General features: G+C 36.8%; 2 protein-coding genes and 1 long non-coding RNA gene across 4 annotated transcripts in view; 2 read left to right on the top strand and 1 right to left on the bottom strand.

Moving 5' to 3' along the window:
- Positions 1-23,783, top strand: part of LOC144973588 (zinc metalloproteinase nas-6-like) — a 699,617-nt gene that overhangs the window by 553,267 nt on the left and 122,567 nt on the right. The gene's annotated exons all lie outside the window — the stretch shown is intronic.
- Positions 1-23,783, top strand: part of LOC144973580 (uncharacterized) — a 149,821-nt gene that overhangs the window by 84,375 nt on the left and 41,663 nt on the right. For both annotated transcript variants that reach the window (XR_013645582.1, XM_078916205.1), the window contains 7 exons: positions 38-263; positions 3,628-3,812; positions 6,804-6,920; positions 9,915-9,971; positions 10,605-10,660; positions 15,392-15,560; positions 19,288-19,446. Coding sequence is in view for 1 of the 2 variants with exons in the window: in XM_078916205.1 (XP_078772331.1) it covers positions 38-263; positions 3,628-3,812; positions 6,804-6,920; positions 9,915-9,971; positions 10,605-10,660; positions 15,392-15,560; positions 19,288-19,446 (969 nt within the window). In the remaining variant the exon portion in view is untranslated. The remainder of the gene's footprint in view (positions 1-37; positions 264-3,627; positions 3,813-6,803; positions 6,921-9,914; positions 9,972-10,604; positions 10,661-15,391; positions 15,561-19,287; positions 19,447-23,783) is intronic.
- Positions 20,931-22,464, bottom strand: LOC144974216 (uncharacterized). Its single transcript, XR_013645669.1, has 2 exons — positions 22,378-22,464; positions 20,931-21,469 (listed from the first exon to the last, which is right to left on the bottom strand). It is a non-coding gene; the product is annotated as an uncharacterized LOC144974216 (long non-coding RNA).

The raw sequence follows: 23,783 nt of genomic DNA, 5'->3' as shown, positions 1-23,783 counted from the left end.
TACATCTTTACAACCGATTGTTTCTTCACTCCCCCAGGACAGTCAAACACGTAGATATTTACGATGTGAACAGAGACAGCATTTCTCGAATGCCGTGTTACTCTTCTTTTACCAAGAAAAGGCCATGGCAAATCTGCGTTGGAAAGATAATGCCCCGGAATGATAGCTTCAATAGAAATCTGATAAGTAACTTTTCAAATTTCATGAAGAAATACCACATCATCTTGTCGACATTGGTTGTCATTCCGGGCAATCGGAAACTGGTATGTATGGTTATTTGTTGTGAAGGCATAACATGCTGTATTAAACACCATTGATTAAGAATGGCATGTGTGTTCTTTTCTGTCTGATAGTTTTTATGTTTTCTTATAGGGATTTGTGATGGCTCTTTACTTAACCAAATCTTTGTAGGGGTCAGAGATTTTGCTGGGGAAGCGTTGGTGCCGAATATTGTCAAAGGCTTTAACAACGTCCAGATCTACGCCAGTCTGCCAAGTTTATCTGGTTCTGATGAGAGCCGATGGATGACTAGTTACAGTTGAGTTTAATACAATATCCTTTTGGGTCAATTGTTTAGAGCATCATTCAATACATCTTTGGGCTCGATTCGTACAGCTATTCCTGTTTAAATGTTGTGATCATGTTTAAGAATCTGTCGGTCAAAAGCGTTTTTTTTATATTGTAAGTATTTTGCTTGTGTCATTAATCAATTATTTTAGTTATTATTTGAAGCATACATGATGCAATGCTATCAGGGCCCTCCTAAAAGAGTGGTCGCCTTGTCGCGACTGTGAGGCTTAAAGGACCCATCCCGGTGTTCGATTGACCGATTTCATCCCGGGCCCGCATTACACTGATATCAAGGATCCAGTGGTCACGAATTCTCAAATACGATACTGTTTGCCACTTCGCCAGTTTAAATAATGCTGCGTTCACAGAAGGTAGGGAGTTGTTGCAGACGCGTCCGAGAAGTAAGCGCCCTTCTCAATGTAAATTGAACTGGATCAAACGGCACTGGACAAGGAGACCAGGCATGAATATATCCTTCAGTGTCCAATTCCCAAGCATGACCAGATTGTCCTTGTTATAGGGGACTCTTCTTTTGTTCGGGAGGGTAATAATTATTGCGTAAACATTCAAGTGTCGGAGGGGTTGTAAATGTGTTTTCATCAAAAGTCCTTCAAATGTAAGGTAATAATGTGAAATTGAATGTAAGCTTCAATTTAAGTACAAGAACATATCAAATGAACGTTTCGGGTTTCTCATTTATCAACAAAACAGGATGAATGAAACACCACAGATGAATGAGATAATGTGGTAGTGGCGTAGTTAAGATGAATAAACAAAACATTGGTTGGCAAGAAATAGTATGCTGCCTATTTCTTCGAGCGTCGAGCAGCAACATTTTCATTGAAAATGTAAGGACCATCGAGTACGCATCGGACAGCATTGGGATGCAATGGATTTCGTGGAAATGGGCGGGCTGTATCTGCACTATTTTTACAAACCTCCAAAACCAATACGGACAGCACCATCAGTCACTGTGGGTATCCATATGTCCTGGAAGCTTTAATAGCACCACCATGAATGAGACGGGGGGACAACTCCAATCTTCGATGGACAGTAAGGATCTACACCTCGTATATGATCCCTCTGCAAGTGGCACCTTTTGTGGTACCCACACTATGTAAGGTACAATCTTGATTTCACCCTCCTGACCAATGAAAATTTTTGCTTCTTGAAGCTCGAAAAAAATAATTATAGGTAATGGAATGGAAGCTTCAATATAATTAACGAAAAACGGACGGTGTGCACGTTTTGGGTTTCCTCTTTGTCAGGAAACCACCATGAGTGAAACACTAAAGACGAATAAGAGAAGAGAGAATGGCCGTGTTAATTAAGGTGAATAAACAAACAAACAAAAACTCCTGTCAATAGATACAAACGGAGAACGTTACAAATATAGGGAATGAGATTAGCGGAAGAGTAGGGTCCCTTGATTGGACGTCACAGACTATGGGTGACGTCCAACCAAGGGACGCTATTCTTCCGCTAATCTCATTAGCCAGCATATGCATGTACTAGCTACAGCTGGGATAATCAAAAACCCAAAGAACGCAGTCCCTCACGCTCTTCGTGTGAAACTTCAGATAGTCGAAACTCTTCAGATGGATTTTCGGATAGGTGACCTGGGAAAATTTTACTACCTACGTCAATTATGTCTGCCTGACAAACCTCCCAAGTCCGAAAATTTCTCTGACAGACGAAAGGAAGCCGAGTTGATCGAAGACTGTAAAATAATGTCTTGACTTGACACACTGTTGGTGGCTGTTAAAGAAACTTGGATTCCGACCAGAACAATCAAAAACAAAAAGGGAGAATTTTTGTATCCTGAATATCTGCTATAGGCGCTAAACTCGCGTTTCAAGTGGTCCCAAGCCCAAGAAACAGTTAACATTTAGAAGTAGACATGACGCCTTTATTGCTGCAACGGAATGCCACTCGCAAAAGATATGAAGAAATATAGCAGCTGTTTTCATCTGAAAATGTTGTTTTCCTCACATGTGTTAGAGGCAATAAGGAATGGATCAGATGTGAGGCAAACAATGATTCGATCGTCATGGGCACTCGGCTCAACATGACACATTCAATCCATCACATGTCCTTCTTTCATTGCTAAACTTTGCGATAATAGAATATCAGGGAGGTCTGAAGCATTGAGTAACTGTGCAACGTTCTGGCCTTTAGAATGAATATTTCCGAGTTGACGCTCCGAGCTCTCTTCGAGCTTCAGATTTGGCATCATTCCAAGGGGCATCATTCCAAGGGGCATCATTCCAAGGAGCATCATTCCAAGGGGCATCATTCTAAGGGGCATCATTCCAAGGGGCATCATTCCAAGGAGCATCATTCCAAGGGGCATTCCAAGGAGCATCATTCCAAGGGGCATCATTCCAAGGAGCATTCCAAGGGGCATCATTCCAAGGGGCATCATTCCAAGGAGCATTCCGAGGGGCATCATTCCAAGGGGCATCATTCCAAGGGGCATCATTCCAAGGAGCATCATTCCAAGGGGCATCATTCCAATGGGCATCATTCCAAGGGGCATCATTCCAAGGGGCATCATTCCAAGGGGCATCATTCCAATGGGCATCATTCCAAGGGGCATCATTCCAAGGGGCATCATTCCAAGGGGCATCATTCCAAGGCTAAAGGAATTGAAATTATAGTTATTACACAATAATTTCACAGAGAGAATATTTTTGTTTAAAACAACAGGCAACTGGTATCAGACATCATGAAAATGTCAAGTAAGAGTACGGTGGTGCGATAGGGTTCTGTTTTGAGAATTTTTGAGCTAGCGATTTGACGATTGTCCCAGTAACATTCGTAACAATTACTTCTTTGAGTCTTTTCCGAAGTTAAAATATCAAATTGTCCTACAAAAACTAACCACGTTATAATTTATAGATTATAAAATAGCTAAACTTGCGTACAGTTCAATAATTGCTCTTTAGGTGATACACAGTTCTTATCTCTGATACATAGTTAACCAATAGTAATTCAGCGTATAATAATGTCAGTTTCTTTTTTGTACATGCGTGTATGTATTACAATTTTATACAGACGCTACAAGTGCTGCGAATACATTATATGGTGATGTGGACCTTTTTGATAACGTCGCTGTTCGTAATTGGAAGGCCCGATTATTCGTTTGATGACACGAGCATCGCAGATTCGTTCATTTTAACCATAATGTTTGCCCCAATGTTGTTTGTTCCAAACTTCATCTTCAACATAGTAATGAAAAAGTAAGTAAAGATAATATTTGTGACCCTTCGTCTCGAAGCGGTATTATGTCGGGATGACTTGGGTGCAAAAAAAAATTAATTTATTGACAATAACATGAAACTTAGAGTTTGTTTCGATTTGTTATGTTACAGAATGAAGACAATTTCTCACAATGCAAAAGCTCAAAAAATGGTATTTACTATCAATTTAATTCTAAAGTCACTTTTCGGGGTCCAATTCATTCCGACATAATACCGTTTCGAGACGAAGGGTCACATTTTGTTTGTAATGATTGCAACCTTTGAAATGTTGTTGAATTGGTGTTTTCTACTTTGTTGATCGTGATTAATTGATAGTTTGATTCTCAAACGTTCAAGCCCTGGGAGCCTTTGGTCGGCGCCACGGTTGTCCTCCAGAGCCATTAGGCCCACGGAGCCAGTGCTTATTCCGGTTTCTATAGCGTGAAACGGACATTAGCAATTGCTTGCTTTCCTTTAAATAGGACGCTAGTATATCGCAAAGTCTTTCCTCAAGATCCAAGAGAGACTCTTACTTCACACTTAGACAGTCCTGAATATATTTGATTGCACCAGTCACTTCAACAGTGTGCTTTTCTCGAATCTAGAATGAAATTGTATAAACAAGAGATGATAGGTATTATAAACTGATTCAGAAGGTTTTGGGTAAAAGTCACGTGATCACCCTCCTCCTCATTATGAGTGTCATCATTTCCTATCATATATCACATCATATCATTTTATATCATATCATATTATAGCATATTACTTTAATTAGGCTATCGGACTTTTGAATATCCTGAGTGTTTAATTCAGTTTATGTCTGGAATTTATTATTTCTTTATCACGCATCGCGTTGAGTCCAAAAGAAGCTCTGTTTGTAAAATTATGGTATCCAAAGCTAATTTTGTATATTAATAATGATAATATCCTTTCTTAAAAAAAATATAGCCTTTTGGAGAACATTGTGCTTATTTGAGTCAATAAAAAAATTGATACGGCGCACAACTCCACTGAAAGATTTGAAAAATAGAAATGTATTTTTTACAGATAGATAAACAGATAACTAGATTTCCTTTTATAATTTAAAGTCAGTTTGAAAGTTCGTTAAGTCAAACAGATATCATAAAAAATTTAACGAAGACACTAACATCTCATGGCCACACCCTCAGCTCTATCTGTCCAGTAGAGTCCTTACTTCCGTTGTGTTGATTTAGCGGTGATCAGTGTTGTTATGTAGTAGTGTGTTCTCATTGCGCGTATGTTTATATGTGTGCGTGTGTGTATATGTGTGTGTGTGTGTGTGGTGTATACATGTGTGTGTGTGTTTTGGAAAGTGGTTGCGTGGAAGAAAAAAAAAGGGGGTGGGGAGGGTGTCCATCAAGTAGAGAAATTCCTGAGTAAGGGGGGGGGGGGGGGGGGGGTGTGTTTGCTAGGAACTGTCAGATTGGCATTTTTCAGCAAATCGTGGCATTCATAGTGATATAATTCACTTGATCACATGACGGTATTCGGATTTACAGAAATTTTAAACAAGTTTCACCGATTAACAACATCAACTAATATTACTGCTGATATTACTGTCGTTTTTATGCCATCGATGTGATAATTATTGCCCTGGGAAATATTTAGTTAAACGTTTCGGCAACCTGTCACTTGGTTCTGTCTAGCTTCTAGCCCGAACAAACCAAAAGTAGACAGATTCGGGGACTTGCTATTTTTCGCGTCCTCTTCAGATTTTCATTTGACCTCACATAAGTAAAGGGGAGACATTCCGAAAGCTCCTACATCCCCAGTATTCATTCAATTTGTATTCTCACCGTTGATCTTTTGTCAGGCGTTTATTTATTCAATTTGTCATCATATAAAAGTGTTTTAAAAACTCTAGAACAAACCTTGATAGATTTGTGAAAGTTTAAAATTTCCTAATTTGACTATTGTTTTGATTCTCGGTCGCCTTTTTAATTTGTGAAGTATTGAAGGTACTGCAAAGCACTCCCAAGTAAAGCGTGGTAAAGACTTGCAGCTTATTGATATTGATATATACTGACTGATAAACTAAAATCATGCCGAATAAAGCATGGCAGCAACGACAAGCACATCCATTAAAATATGCATCTAATCGTAATCAAGCTAATCAAGAAAATTATTCTGGCAATATCGAATGAAAATAGTTCTTTCCCCGCAAAATTGCGGGCTTTTTACTAGTAACTAATAATAATTATAATAATAATAATAAAAATGATGATAATAATAATAATAATAATAATAATAATAATAATAATAATAATAATAATAATAATAATAAATAATAATAATAAAATCATAAAAATAATAATAATAATAATAATAATAATAATAATAATAATAATAAAATAATAATAATAATAATAATAATAATAAATAATAATAATAATAATAATAATAATAATAATAATAATAATAATAATAATAATAATAATAATAATAATAATAATAATAATAATAATAAATAATATTAATCGTAATAATGATAATATTAAGAAGAAGAAGAAGAAGAAGAAGAAGAAGAAGAAGAAGAATTGATGATGATAACAAAGATATTATATATTTTCAAGCATAATCGAAAATGGCCCGCTCTGACAACCATTATGTGTTTCAAATAATAAAATGTATAAATAATAAAATAAAATAAAATTCCCTTTATTCATCCCCAAGGGGAAATTTGTCTTTAGGGTCTATTCCAAGGGAAGACTGGAATAACCCAGGCGTAAGCCGCAGTGCAGAGCCGCAAAGTGAACTAGGGCTAGGTGACTTGCTCAAGGCCACACAGCGCAGCTGCGGGTGATCGAACTCGTTACCTTTCGGGTACGAAGCAAAGACCCTACCGCTGAGCCACGCTGCCCCCCCCCCCCCCACGCTGCATCTAACTCTAAATACTATATATATATATATATATATATATATATATATATATATATATATATATATATATATTATTTACTTTAATTTAAGGGCGGCTCTGAGGTTGAACTGGCACATGAAACCCCCAAGAAATAATGTACCGCCATTGAGAATTGTATGTCCAAAGACGGTACATTACGAAAAAAGAATTAATGTGATCCAATCCAGGTAATTCTTACTGCATTCTTGACTGCTTGTGGCCACTTCTCTTGCTCAAGGATTTTGTTTGTTTGTTTGTTTTCTCTTGGTTTTTTAAAAATGTTTTCTGGGTTTTGTTAATGGTGTCGACTATATTTGGGTTTTTTATATTTTTTTGTCTTTTTCACTATTTTGGTTTGTATTTAATGTAATTCATTTCTTTCCTCTAATTTTTGTGGAGTTTCCTCAGACTTGAACTCATCATAGTCTATTCCTCCACCTACTTCTTCCTCCTCTCCCTCCCCCTCTCTTTCTTCCTCTCCTATTCCTCCCTCTCCTCATCCTCTTTCTTCTCCTTCTCCTTCTCCCCCCCCCCCACCCCCATTTTTTTCTCTTTCTCCTTAACCAAAACTACCATAACAATAACACAACTTTAGCTTCCTCTTAAATCTACCTCCCCCACTCCCGTTTTTTTTTCCTCAAGGCTTTTTTCCCTCTTTGTCATTATAAATATTTCTCTTCACAGCTCCCTCCCCTTCTATCGTTGTCTATCACCCTGGCCCAATTCAATCCTCCCAATATTTTCCTCATTGCCTACGTCAGAAATGTGTTTAAAACGACCCAATTTTAAATGTGCTCACACTGTCTGAGATTTTAAACATTACAATAGGATTCAATAGTCCGATGTCACGTCACCCAGCAACGGTGGCCATCGTGGTTCTAAACAAAGAAAATCTGTACTTTTTATTCTTCATGCTGGCTAGAACTTGTCATATGTCTTGTGATGAGAATGTGTAAAAGTCATATTTATAATGTTTTTCTCCTCTTGATACGCTTTTATGCTCGGAGAAATATTTCATAAGGGCGTCCGCCATTGTTCCGATAGTTTAGAGCCAGTTGCTAAGTTACCATGCGTCATTACGAGGGAAGAGAATTTACGACTGTTGAAGCGTATTATTGGTCACTATGATCATCTTGCTCGTGTTTAACCAGTCACCTTGCTGTCCTCTGGTTAATAATACTAGCAGTTTTATAAAATTATATTATTATTAACTTAACTGGCATTTTTGTGGACACTTGGGAGCTTAGATTAATCTGAAAATATTTTAGCCCTCTTGATAAGACCAAAGTGAGAGGAATTGGGATACCCTTATGAAGCGCATTATGGACGGCGCCCCCGTTTCGAGCCGAAATTAAGTCCCGGTAACCCTTGTACGCAGCTTCCCTGACTACGAACAGAGATGCATAATATACGCGATGGAAGTCGGTTTGGACGAACTCAATCCCTCGAGGGGGCGGGGACATACACTCCTCTAAACTAGATGGGAAGTTGCCAGGCTTCTCCACCAGTAAGAGGAGACACTGGGTGGTAGCTAATCGGCTTCGGTCGAGAACCTGCCTCACGACAAAATCGCTTCATCAGTGGGGACGTTCCACCTGTCCAACATGTACCCGATGTGGGATTGAACCCGAAACCGGAGAGCATCTAGTTGAATGGTGTGGTGATGAAGCTTTCGGGCGGGATTGCGACGGTGCACGAGTGCGGTGATGAATTTGCTGATTGGGTCGATCGTCATAGCATTATAGTGTGAGCCCCATTAGAAGCTGCTGCTGCCCTCTTGATAAAGCCAAAGTATTGTAATTGTAGTGACATGAATTGATATTGCCTTCTTCAAAAGTGCCTTACACTAAAACAAAGCAATCTTGCAGGACACTGAACGTTATTATTCAAAGTTTGGCCGAAAACGTGTATGTCAAACATCATTGGGCAGGAGGTCACTTGCAATGTGGCTATGTGGTTAAGTGGTATGACACTCGCTTTCTGATCGGAAGGTCCTGGGTTCGAGCCTTGCTCGGCGCATCGTTGAGTCCTTGGAAAAGAATCTTTACTCACATTCTCTCACGGTACTCAGGTGTAAAATGAGTACCTGGCTGTTAACAGCGTTGTCACGTTTCCGAAAAATTGTACTATCGCCTAACAGGCGTCATGTCTCGTCCTACATGTTAAATGTTGCTGTTGACCGGGGAACCCTTGTAAAGCGCTTTGAGCACATTTAGTGGACATTGCGCTATTTAAAAAAGTTTTTAAAAAAGCTCAATGTCTTCTATCTTCTATTATTGGTTTTCTGTGTTTTTCTTTGTTTTTTTGACTTGAAATGGAATAACTTGGTTTTGTCCCGGTTCTTGCCGGAGTACTTGACTGAGAGGGAAACAGTCAAATGTAAAGTGTTAGTTTTGGGAGATGATTTTTGTTGTTGTATCCTTGTAATTCGTCTCTCTGTTTGTAATGGTAGTTATTGATTTAAAACGTATTATGTAAACATTTGAGTGAATTCACAGTAGTGGGATTTTGTGCTGGTATCTGGATGAGACTTTTAGATGATCTCAAATTAAGTACATTCATGGCACCCTCTTAGAACTTACATTTATTCCCTTTTTGAACAATTCCCTATTTGTTTTACTTTTTTTCGGGTTCTTTAATTGTGATTCTATAATGTTATGACTATCCCATTAACTTCCATTTTTTTGGCACAGCTATGGCCTTTATATGTCACAAGCGCCGTAAAACTCTTAATTATTAGTCAATATCAGGTGTTTGAGACTTTAATCAAGTTAAGGTTAATCTTGATCAATCAATATTTTTTATTTAATTAATTAATTAATTTATTTATTTATATAGCGCCTAGATCCACAATGTGCTCAGAGGCGCTTTACAATGCAAATAAAACACAACAATAAATTGATAATTTAAGCATAAAATCTATCATATTGGAATAGCATCAATCAATTTGTAATTTAATTACCACGAACTGTGCTACAAGATGAAAATTTAGGATATCTATAATACGTAGGCCTAATAGAAATGTTAAACATCAAATGATTTTCTAAAGAGATGTGTTTTAAGTTTCATTTTAAAATGTTCAAATATGGAAAATGGAGTTTTGTCAGAGTGTTGCAGTAAAGCGGGTTCTTTAATATAAACTTTAAACAAAACATAATCATATTTAATTCTTTGCTATGCAGGACAGAACCAGAAATACCTTCAGGGTTCATCAGCATTGAGGAGTGGTATGATGAAAAGTAAGTTTAGTTGAAATGGAAGAATTTGTTGGGGTTTTTCTCCTATTTATTTTTTTTATTTTGAGGAGTACCGGTTTATATATTTCTACCGTCAGTTTTCCAACTTTGATATTTTCCTTTTATACATCATCATGTTTATTAGCTGTATTTATTATAGGAATAAAGCGCGTTTATTGGATTATAAACACAAGTTTTGATTTCAGATTTTCATGAGCTTGTAGACTGAAAATCTTAATTCAAATCGAGTGTTCAGTACAGAGTAAACGTGCTTTAATATTATGATTACACCCCATTCGTGTTAAAATAAAGAAGAATCAATGGAAAACAGTTGAGTTGAATTGAAAATGTCAACAATTTATGTGATTAGCCTCTCTCTCTCTCTCTCTCTCTCTCTCTCTCTCTCTCTCTCTCTCTCTCTCTCTCTATCTATCTATATATCTATCTATCTCTCATCTCTTCCAAATTGTGTAATTACGTCACTTTCCGCGTAAATCATGTGAACTTTTCACCCACTCATTATGGCATCCCATTCACATCGATGTAATACCAGTTTGACACACTGGGTCATGTTTTAATATAAAGTATGGATTCACTGCTATCATTCTTATTTTGAATATCTTTGTTCCACTCCAGCCTCCCTGTTGAGATAAAACATTCAATGCCGATTATTCCGTTCTCTGATTTACATGGTAAGTTGCTAAATTATTTAATAAAATATAATGAAAGATTTACGTACAGAATTTTGACCAATCGAATCAAAACGCTCTTACGTTATATTATATATAATTTTTTTTTTAAATTAATATATATATATATATATATATATATATATATATGTGTGTGTGTGTGTGTGTGTGTGTGTTTGTGTGTGTGTGTGTATCATACCGTAACTTTGACCTTCCCGTGCCGACTGGGACATTGAACCGTCATAATCTCCACATATTCCTGGCCATCTCTCCGGGTTCCTCCCACGACAGTCCTCCTTTCTTTAAATCCTGCTCTATGGTCTGCCGCCAAGTTAACTTCGGCCTTCTTCTCTTACCTCTCCCAGACGGTTCTCACTTCATGACATCTTTTGTAAATCTCCCGTCCTTCAGTCGCTTCCGTTCTTTTTAAAAATATATTATTTCTTCTGATCTAATCTTTCCAAATTATATTGATTGTCATCTTGCACAAACAGCCCCTGAGAAAGGCATTAGAATAAAATTATTGGTGTCTTTTTTTGTAGATCTGTCAAGTTTAACTGTTGTAAAACGGGTCAGGGACAAGTGTAGCATTGAAAAGCTTCATTTTTGTTTTTGTGATGATTTTGTTGATGTTGTTCCATCAAAATATTTGTAAAAATGTTTTCCAAAGGCTGAATTTGCTTTTTCTATTAGTGATCTAATCTTTTCATTTGAGATGCCAGTGTTTCAAGTTATACTACCTAAGTATGAAATGGAGAAATTAGGGAGCATGTATGATAAAGATCAGAACACGCTCCAAAAGTTTGTACAAGCATCTCAGAAGTTATTTGGGTCTGTAACTGTCGGCCTCCTTCACCAGTTTCCCTGGCTTCAGGATGGCATCTATCTTAGTGTGCTTCCATACTTTTGTGGAAGCTTTCCTTTTGAAAGGACGTCAGACATTTCATTTCATCTGCCAGTCAGGCCCGTGCCCTGGGGCCCAGATGCGTCACCAAATCGGGATATATGCCATCTGTCCCTGCTGCTTTGCTGTTCGTTACATCGCTATTGGCTGTATCCACTTCTTGGGGGCTGTACGGAGATGTCCAATCCGACTCTTACGCAGGTAGCAAGTCAAAATCGTACGATATGCCTTGCGGACACTGCGCTCGAAAGACTGATTCGGTACCCGTTTGCTGCCGTTCTTTGTACGTATTCTGCTTCGCATTCCGGTGCAGCCTTTTCGAAATTCCGGTCGTGATTCAATTCCTTTATCAGTCGCGAAGCATGGCGGCTATAGTGTGTAAATTCGAGACTTTCCACGGTCTCCTGTCACCATTGCTTCCTTCCTTTTGCCAGAGACTGAAATAGCCTATCGGCTACGTCCTGGGACTGGGTCTGCTGGTACTCCTTGTACAGCTTTTCCGACTCCTTCGTCCAGCATGGGGTGTAAAATTTCCGTTTGTCCCGTGGAATGGAGCGGTGAGTGCTCTTAAACAGCAGCCTGTTAAATATGGTTATGTACTCGGACTTGGGGGGGGGGATACCAGGGCAGACCTGCTCAATTTAGAAACTGGATTTCTCCCAGTTAGCCTTCTTGAAGTTCTATCTGCAGAGTGGGAGAATCTGCACCCTAGGGATTGTCACCCGGGCTGTGATAAGTAGTGCTGTGCTTGCTATGCGGGAAGTCGTCAAGGACTCGCCGCTTCACCTGAAGCGGTTCCCCGTTCGCTCATTTCATGACTAAGGTAAGATCAAGAGTATACTCTTTTGTATGCCCCTGAAGGTATCCTTGGCTGTAGGATCGTATACTAGGTGTAGATTGCCACAGTCCATCTATGAGTGAAGTTGTCTACCTGCCTCATTGCAGTCTCGGTAGCCCCACTCGTTGTGGTGGTAATTAAAGTCTACCAGACAGATGGAAGGATGGCTAACCACCGGAACTTGTGGGTAGTCCAAGTCGCTCTAGGTGGTTTGTAGACGTTGTGCAACTACAGCCCACCCACCTTCACGGAAATTCTTTCCACCCATTTGCTGTTCGCAACGCTTGCTAGGATCATTACCTTCGAAGGCTCTTTAGCGTAAACGCTAACCCCTCCTTTGAGCCTCGAAGTAGCCTCTCGTTGGATCACAGTATAGCCTGTGATCTGGAATCGAGAAGATTGCGCGCTTGAGTAAAGATGGGTCTCTTGTAATAGAAGAAAGTTGGCACTATGGACGGCCGATAGCTTTGATAAAAGCCCATGTGTGGCCATACGCTGGCTCGCAATATTGAGGGACAATATGTGCATCAGGTCGCTGACCCCGATATCGCATTTTCCATCTAAAGGTGTATTGGGAAGTTCACTGATTTCACGACCGCGCCGAAGACCCTGGCGACACGATAACGGCAGTGTTTAGTCATGCCGCCTCCAGATTCGCCATTGGGGAATCAGTATTCTGGACATAATCATTGAAGACAAAATAGTGCGGAGCCCGAGATGGCGGAGGCCGTTCGGGCACAGGGTTGGATCTCCATCCGTTACATATCAGCTTGCCGTTCAAGGCGCCCGCTTGTAGGCCGGACATCCGGGATGTTCTAGAGACGGTCAACTGGAATTACTCCTTTGGCCCCGATATGCCTCAAGCACCCCAACCAACGACAAGGTAGGTGATCCATCGAGGTGTAGGTGATGGTGAAAACTAGATGTAAAAATCTATAATAGTTTCAGAATAGTTTCTTTGAAATCAGGCAAAGACCATACGGACTTTCAGAATTTGACATAATCAAAACTTTATGCACCCTTTTTACAGATCTGGTTTGGAGACCGTTATTATTTTTTTGTATTTCAGCATGGTGTGGAAATGCCAGTATTTGTGACATAAAGAAAATTGATCGGATATTTAATAAGGCTAGGAGTTATACTCAGCCAATTTCAAATGTGAGAGAACTGTTCAAGAGATTTTGTCTTAGTAAACTGGAGAAGGGCATGAAGGATGGCGATTACCCCTTCACAAATGTATTAAGTTCCCTGGCAATACGTCACCTTAGTTCAATATTTACCACATAGCAATTGCTTTTACCACATAGTGTTCGAATTTTTAATGCGCAACTGTGATTTAAATTAAATACTATTTTCTTTTAATGCACACACACACACATTCGGACTAGAGGCCATAAGAATAATCTATCTCAATTTATAAAAATAAAATATAAGGTGTCGCTATTAATTCTTAATTCTATATTTATACATTTTTATGCCTTTCCATTTAAATTCAAACTGGGGGTCATAGGGACAACATTTTCCACTTTGTAAAATTTATATATATATATATACATTGTCACCATGAATTCTTAACTTTATATTTATACATTTTATGCATGCCACGTCTGTAAACGAATTTCCATTTTTAGCTGAATAAAGTAGGTACGTTATTGTTATTAGTATTATTATTATTATTATTATTATTATTATTATTATTATTATTATTATTATTATTATTATTATTATTATTATTATTTATTATTATTTATTATTATTTATTATTATTATTATTATCATTATCATTATTATTTATTATTATTATTATTATCATCATCATCATCATCATCATCATCATCATCATCATCATCATCATCATCATCATCATCATCATCATCATCATATATTATTATTATTATTATTATTATTATTATTATTATTATTATTATTATTATTATTATTATTATTATTGGCAGGGGGGGGAGGGGGCGAAATGGCCGAGTGGTTAAGGCATTGCACTGTGATTCGGATGACCCGGGTTCGAGCCCCGCTTCAGGCACTTTCGTTTTTTTTCCTTGAGCAAGATTATTAACCCCCAATTTGCTCACTTGGACAACATGGGTGATTCCTGTTTACATCAGACATCTTGTTTGATGAGTTATCTATATTCCTTCGTGGAATGCCAAGGCGACGATATCTTATGATATCGTGGAGCAAACGGCATATTTATTTTAATTTTTGTAATAGATAACAGAAGATCAAGTTCATTTAAAGCCAGGTGCTGGGAGACAAATCCAGACAAAAATGTCGTGTAAATGTGTTTGCATCCTACATATTTGTATTTGTGGGCGGAAAATAAATGTCTTTCTTCTTGGCATGTTTATAAATTTCATGTTTTTCCAAGTTGTTATAAGGAAATGTAATAAATCCAAATAAGAAATTCTAAATTGATTTGCCTGAGTCCAATTCATATTGACGTGATACCGTTTTAAGAAACTTGTTATTAATGGATATCATTACAGATTATCAATACAGATCTATTTTATCTAAAAGAGCTGTAGCATTCATACGAACCCGGCATTCATGAAACTGCATTATCCTATGCCAAGTTTGTATAAAACCAAAACCCGCTGGTAATAGGATTCAGTAGTCTGATGTCACGTCGCCCGGCAACGACGGCCATCTTGGTTCTAAACAAAAAAAATCATTACTTTTTATTCTTCATGCTGGCTAGAACTTTTCATATGTCTTGTGATCAGAATGTGTAAAAGTCAAAACATGATCAAATTTATGTGTTTTTTTTCCCCTCTGGATACCCTTTATGGTCGCCGGAGAAATATTTCAAAAGGGCTTCCGCCATTGTTCCGATAGTTTAGAGCCAGTGTTACTAAGTTACCATGCGTCATTAGGAAGGAAGTGACGTTACGACTATTGAATCCTATTGGTAAATCTGTATCACTCGCATCCTTAAGGCAGTGAGTCACATCCTATTTTCGCATCCACATATCCACAGATTTCGTTGATACTGAAGATGGAAATACAACTAGTATAGATACGGGGTTAGCTATAGATAGGAAATCAAGACGTGCTATGAAATTGTGGGATGGATTTAAAAGGAGCATAAAACGAAACCCTTTGAAGTCTGTTGCAGCTCCTCCTAAAAGACTGTTGCCCAACATTAGGTAAAATGTCTTTCCTTTAAATTGAAATGAAATGAAATTGTACAAATTTATAATTATTTTGACTGATTACATACACTCTCCAGCAACGTTTTGATTTAGCTCCGTTATAAGTAAAAACTCACATTGATCTATAATGTCACGTGGTCATGGTGTTTCAGAATATATTTTCAGATTTCTATATTCATCCACTTATTATCATTAATGTTTGATTGTGTTATAGTATGATAATAGCAGATGTGGCGTAGATTGTTTTTGAGAAAATGGCAAAATAAGACAAAAAGATCTCCATTTTCAAATGTATTCCTCGTGCCTCCATTAAAAATAAACTCAAAGCTGCATCACTTGAAAAATAAATATTAACCGGAAATGTTTTAATTTTGTCATTTAGTTATTTTCTATTGCCAGTTGAGTCATCAACGTGGTTAAAGCTTCTTATAATGTCAAGCTTTTGTGTAAGAAATGACAATAAACCTACAGAGCCGTTTCTCGTGGAAACAGGAGAAAAGCAAGTTTGCATCCTGTCACTTGTCCTTGTCAGACTTATCGTTGACTATATAATAAGTAATCAGGGACAGCATAACGGAACAAATCTGAATGTCATCTACAATTTAAGTGATTTTGTCAATGGTATTATCCTTATCGAAGACAAAAGTTCATTACAAGGAAATGTACCAGAAGGTGGACTGAGATTTATTACAAAGAAATGTGACCCATTGTCTCAAAACAGTATTATATCGGAACGAACCATACGCTTCAAAGCCGAATTAAATGTTAAACTGGTCAAAAATATAAATTGTTGGCATTAGTACCCTAAAATATAGTATCCAGTCTCCTCAATAAAACATACAAACTCAACACAAGTCTGATATTTCTGACTATAAATTCAATTTTCAACATCTGAACCATCCCGACTTAATACCGATTTGAGGCGAAGGGTCACACATGTGAAACAATGGCAAGTGGGATGATGCAAGAATTATTTGAGAGAGAATCAAGCACACAGAAGATTTTACATATTTAGGAAGTAACATCAGAGGAGATGGTGGGATAAGCAGGAAAATAACAACCAGGATTGTAAAAACAAATGCAGAATTTGGAAAATTAGACAAAATAATGAAATAGAGGATTGTCCACCTAAAAAACAAAATCAACATCTTTAACCCTCTCCTTACCACCCATAGGAAAATCGTCACATTCGTTAAGATGCAACCGACAATTTTCTCATTCTGATTTCTCATGTACATCACAAAATTTAAAGAAATGCTTTTATTACAGCTATAAATACTAAACACTGTGTTGTAAACCTAATTTTGCCGAACAACATTCTGTATAGAATGCACTTGTTACTTTTTTGTTTGATTAGGAAAGGTCTATTTTGTGTCGGGTGGATGTGAATTTTCGGGGGAATTCTAAAAATAGCTGGTAAGGAGAGAGTTAAATAAAGCAGCAACTCCGGAGTTAAACATGGCAAAGGTATGCATGAGATAAAAAAAACAAAACTTCTCAACGCATTCCAGCAACGATGTCTAAGAAAGATACTCAATGTCAGCTACTTAGACCATGTAACAGATACAGAAATTATGAAGAGAACTGGACGGCAGGACGTCATAATATTAATAATAATAATAATAAATAATAATAATAATAATAATAATAATAATAATAATAATAATAATAAATAATAATAATAATAATAATAATAATAATAATAATAATAATAATAATAATAATAATAATAATAATAATAATAATAATAATAATAATAATAAATAATAATAATAATAATAATAATAATAATAATAATAATAATAATAATAATATATACTAATAATAATAATAATAATAATAGATCTTTATTGTCCATAAGTACGGCAATTTGTCATTTAATTACACTTGTTATAACGTTATATGAAACTATAACATTGAACAGATATTTCACTCCTACTTATTCTCTCTCTCTCTCTCTCTCTCTCTCTCACACACACACGCACACATACATACTCTCTCTCTCTGTCTCTCTCTCTCTCTCTGTCTCTCTCCCTCTCTCTTTCTCTCTCTCTCTCTCTCTCTCTCTCTCTCTCTCTCTCTCTTCCTCTCTTTCTTTCACGCGTGCGATATACACAATATATAAACATATTCATTTCGCTTTCAATTTGTTACAATTGTGGCAATTCGACACCAAATATTATCATCATTATCAACTGGTCAATTAATCTAACATTAAATAAATTAATCAGTCAATTAGTCAACACATCAATCCTTGGTTTTGCTGTACCATATGCTGTAACGGTCACTATACAACAACTCTGTCTCAGCTGGTGAGACACTTCTTCTGCAGGAAAGAAGACCACTTCCTCAAAAAGCACTTGAATGGAAGATGATAATAGCAGATGAAAACGAGCCGGAAGTCCCAGATTTGAGAGTTTTGCCAAGACGGAGGTCATTTAAATCGATCGATATTCGAAGGTGGACAAGTTTTCTGGACAATTTTTAAACACGTGTTTTTCTGTTTTCCCCAGAGTGAGGCAGTTAACAGATTAAAAGCTATTTATTTATTGACAACACATAAAAACTGTCTTATGTTTTGGTTCAACTCTCGATTTCTTTAAATTATCGTGCTGCCACAATGTCTGTTTCATAATCCTGTTTCATAAACTTTAGCACTTGAGCATTTTATATAGGGCATTATCCACTTAACCTGCTCTGGGCGCTTTACAAGGAGTCCCTTGACAACAGCAACACTTAACATGTGGAACGAGACATGACGCCTATTTTGGCAATGTTTTATTATTTTTTTCCGACAGAGACCGGTTACTACTCGTGTTTCACCTGATGACGGTGTTGAAATGTGAGTAAAGATCCTTTTCCAATGACTCAACTATGCGCCGAACAGAGCGGCACTCGAACCAGGTACTTCCGATCCGAAGGCGAGAGAGTGTCATACAACAAGTCCACATAATATCTTCTCCAATCCTTATCATTTCGGAATGAACTAGATGCCCAAAAAGTGTTTTTACAATGGAAGTGACCAGAGATATGAAAATTTAGTTTTGTCTCTTTAATAAATTATGCCCAGAAAATGAAAAATTAGCTTAAAGTACACAATGGAATATTTAATCAGTGTTAGGGCCTCAATCAACTAGACATGATCACTGATTGGAAGAAGTGCGTCGCAAATTTGGATCCGAAGGTCCAGAGTTCGAGTCCTAATCTGTACAGCGCATTGTTGAGTCCTTTGAAAAGGCTCTTTACTTACTCAAAGTACTTAGGTGTAAATTAGTACCTAACCGTCAACAGCGTAGTCTCTTTCCGGAAAAAATACAATATCGCCAAACAGGTGGCTTGTCTCGTCCATGAGAAACCCATTGTACAAGGCCTTTTACCCTCTCCTTACCAACTACAGGAAAATCGTCACATGCGTTACGATACTACCGACATTATTTTTATTCAAATTTCTTTTGTACATCATAAACTTTATAGAAAATGAACAGTGTATTGTAGAGCATGTTTTGTTAAAGTAGTTATGCATGGGAAGAACTTTACTTCTATTGTTTTTGAGTTATAAAAAATATATTTTTGAGTTAGTTGGGTATGAAGTTTTGGGGAAAATTCTGAAAATGGCTGGTAAGGAGAGAGTTAAGCACGTTTTGTGGATATTGTGTTTTATAAATACTCAAAATTACTTCTTTTTCAAATTTACTATTCACCAATAATTATTCCATTTCAGAACTGATTTGAGACTATTAAAAAAACATTACGTGATCAAAGCAATGATGGAAGATAGAGAGTTATTCGACATAGATTTGGATCTTGGGTCGTCTGTAGATGTTCCAGCTCATTCGCTACCAGCTAAAATCCCATTCATGCCCCTAGCTCTAGTAACTCTGTAAGTGTTGAAAACAATTGAAGACCACAGGGGAAAAACGATCAAAGTCACATTTTTCAGCTTTTGAGAAAATCAAACTTAAAGTTAGGAAACCCTTTGAAAACGTCACATGGTAATATGAATTGAACTGAATGTGAATTACTAAACGTATATATTTTGACCACAAGTCAGATGCATATAAAAAACAAGCTCTTGGTTGATTTTAATACCAAATTATTTTGGCATTAGAACAGTAAGGGTCTTTCGGACTTTGATCGATTTTCCCCTGTGTCCTTCAATTGTTTTTCCATCGTGTAATGAATGTAGATTTACATTAAAATATGCATATAGGATTTAATGAGTGATTAATTCTATTTTTTTAATTATTTTGTTTAGTCTTGAATTCTAATTTTTAAGATGGATTCTTGTTAGACGTAACCTACCCAACAGTCCGACGGAAATCCTCTCTCTTTTTTTTTGTATCTGTGCCATGCGTCCTGCCTGCTTCTGTGGTTGTCCAGTCCGCTATGAATGGGGACCACCACCTCCTTGACTTCCTCCATCTGTTCTACTCGCCCTTGTAGGACCCTCCATGCAAAGCTTTTCTATTGCAGCGTGTCATTTGATGTAAACATATGTGACCCTTCGCCTCAAATCGGTATTAAGTCGGGGTGGTTCAGATGTTGAAAATTGAATTTAGAGTCAGAAGTATCAGACTTGTGTTGAGTTTATATAATTTATTGAGGAGAATGGATACTATATTTTAGGGTACTAATACCAACAATTTATATTTTTGACCAGTTTAACTTTTAATTTGGCTTTTAAGCATATGTTTCGTTCCGACATAATACCGTTTTGAGACGATGGGTCACATATGTTGGCTTCAATTTCTTGATGGCTGACATGAGTTGGCAGTCTTTGAGGTCTTTTCTCTCCGTGACGCAGATATTTAATCTCTTGGCTGTCCATGGTATTCTTAGAACCTCACTGTAACACTTTATCTCAAATGCATTTATTGTTTTTTTTTATCTGCCTTTGTTATTGTCCAGGATTAACAAACACAAAATGTAATCACTCCGAATAGGACAAAAAAAATATATTTTATCATTTTTGAATTTGTCGCTACTCAGAATGATATTACATTCTCAGAGTAGTGTGGACTGCAGAAGCCAAGACTTGAAAACAGTCTTCAAGCTCTCCATGACGTCTTAAGGGGAGGGGCGCCTTCTGAGAGTCATTTTCCATAGTCATCAAATTATTTTTTTTTAGCTTGTTATTCGTGCTCAGTATATTCAAATTAGAGGAAAAATTTCCACAATTTTGAATTTCTAAATATGGTTGCCATGGAAACGCCGCCATCTTGGATTTTGAATGTTTCAAAAGCAATATACTTCAAAAGCCTAAGGCTTTGATGTTTATTGACATAGAGTTACCAAATTTAGTGACAATGTACTTTGGAAATAGACTAACAATGAAACGCATTGCTTTTTATCATACGCTGAATAGAATTCTTTTGGTAGAGTGTTGAATTTCATAAAATTTGAAATTTCAAATTTTCTTGATTTTTCATGAAATATTGAAAAATATCTCTAAACCAATAAAGAAATCGGAAAAAAAGGTTGCATATTATTGTGACTCATTGATTGAAGAAAAAGTGTGCCGAATGCGAAGTATCTAAGTTGAAAAATAAAAAAGCCTTAGGGAAAAAACTTCCAAAAATGTTCATTTTGAGAAAATCGCGTTTGAAAGTTTGACATTACTTTATTTAGATATATAACGAAAAATATTGCTGCTGATGAAGACGTTTCGTGGGACGGTGATGATATAGGGGTTGACATTGCGACAGGACATACTAATGATCGTAAGGGCACGACAGGTGGTTGTGAATATGGTGTGATGGTGACGATGGTAGTGAAGATGCAGTTGTGATTGGTTCAGAAGAGGATGGTAATTGCAATGACAACGTAGTAGGGCTTGAAATCAGAGGGCAAGACGTGGAAGGTTGTAGATGTATTGAACATGGAGCTGAACGGGGTTCCAAGACCTGTAAATATAAATGAATATGTATGTATGTATGTATCTATCTATCTATCTATCTATCTATCTATCTATCTATCTATCTATCTATCTATCTATCTATCTATCTATCTATCTATCTATCTATCTATCTATCTATCTATCTTTCTCTTTCTCTCTCTCTCTCTCTCTCTCTCTCTCTCTATATATATATATATATATATATATATATATATATATATATATGTATAAATATATAACATACATACATATAACAAATGAATTTACTGTAGTAGAATTGTTCTCCATCATTTGATACTGCATAACTATTTATAAAAGTAGATACTGCATACACCATTTTCTCCAATTCACACGATACATACGTACATACAACCTTCCACCAACCCACAAACGCACACACACACACACACACACACACACACACAAATAGACTCACACAGACATACATGCACACAAACCAATGCCCTCTATCCACGTCTCTAGTTTGCTATTACACAACCGCATAGATGCAAGCAGTGTGAATGATATGAGTACTTCAATAAACATACGATTGCTGCTTGATACATTATCCCGTAGGTATCTAATAATATTGTAACACCCCAGACACTCCCCCCCCCCCACCCTTAATCACACCCGTTTATGTTACGATGCAAATACATCAACTCAACTTCTTATTAGCCTTATTGCAGGGGGAAAACACTCGTAACGTTGACTGGCCCAGACTAAATCAAAACAACTGACCAGTAATGTCTGTCCCTTCTTTTCTTAGTTTCCCATGAGTAGTATGTATCTATATTACCGTACTTGGAACATGATAGTAATAGCAAACAGATGTGGGTGACGCATGCATGGTATTGTAGGAGATAAGATGAGAAAATTTTCTGAGATACAAAAACATGATAAATATCAACTCACCGGCTTTTCTTGCTTTATAGAGTCCCATCTGCGTAAAGCAGCCCTTTTGCAATTTGATTTTTGTTTCTTGCTTCTCGGCATATTGGAAATAAACTTTTTTTTATCAAAATAAAACAAGGAAAACACAATATAGAATGGAAATTGCAGATGACATCGAAATCGGAAGAAACGTGGTGAATTCTTATTTTAGGTTTGTTTACCTGAACTATGACCTCACTCTGCCAATGGAATTGCTTCGTTCTGTCGGTTCGGCGTCGGGAGTTTCCGGTTGACCAATCGGAGGCCACGAAAATACGAGTCAAGTGTCAAGGGTCGTGACCTAACCTCGACAACCTGAAAACTGTGTCAAACCTTTCATTTGTTAGTAATAAGTGGCTTTCTTTCATCAGGTGCTACCCAATCATGCTTCAATCCTGTAGTTTTGTATGCATTTCATTATCATAGCCGAGGTGTAAAGGAAAATATAGATACCAAATGTGTACTGATATCATCTATTTTTATGGTTATAAAGGCCTCTGATGTGGGAGTATTACTGGCATCCCTAGGGTGAATTTATGATGTTTTGCAGACGGTAGCCCCTAAATAGAATACAATTTCAACATGACAGAGGCTATAAACACCCTTATTTTGTATTGAATCCTAAAAGGGAATGGTGGACCCTATCAAAAAGCGAAAAATCCCAAAATCGATATTTTGAGGCCAAAATCGATTTTCAGGAGGCGCCCCCCCCCCCCCCCCCCCCCCCCTTAAGGAGCAACAGAATTATGTACTCATAACTTAAAGTATTGTTTTATTAGAAAAATCATATCTAGTGAAGGTTTCAAAACTTCTATCAAACGGTCAATAATGATAAGAATAATTGAAATAACAGAGAGAAAGAAAGAGAGAGAGAAAGAGAAAGAAGATATATATATATATATATATATATATATATATATATATATATATATATATATAGAAAGAGAGAGAGAGAGAGAGAGAGAGAGAGAGAGAGAGAGAGAGAGAGAGAGAGAGAGAGAGAGAGAGAGAGAGAGAGGTGATTTTTGCATTTCGTTACTGAAGGACGAAAGACATTGGTTTATAACGTGTGTGTGTGTGTGTGTGTGTGTGTGTGTGTGTAAAAGTTGACATTTTTAATTGCTTTGCCTTCATTCTTCTTAATCTTAACGAATCCCCAGTTTTATGAATTGTTTTGAATAGGAAGTGGTGTAATAATAATATTAAATCAAGTTCACTGGGTTAAAAGTCTCGGTTTAATTTATGATCTTCACTCAACGAGCCCGTGAAATTCTTAAATTAAATAGTATGTTTATAACCCAATAAACTTGATTTAATTCTGTACCAATTGACAAGCAAGCAGCTTTTTTTAAGAAAAAAAGATTGATATTATACATTATATTATACGT

This window comes from Berghia stephanieae, chromosome 5, assembly GCF_034508935.2.
Source record: "Berghia stephanieae isolate SIO BIC M18660-M18661 chromosome 5, UCSD_Bste_1.3, whole genome shotgun sequence".
Classification (NCBI taxonomy): Eukaryota; Metazoa; Mollusca; class Gastropoda; order Nudibranchia; family Aeolidiidae; genus Berghia; species Berghia stephanieae.
The sequence above is the reverse complement of the archived record's forward strand: the minus strand, read 5'-3'. Positions and strand labels throughout refer to the sequence as shown.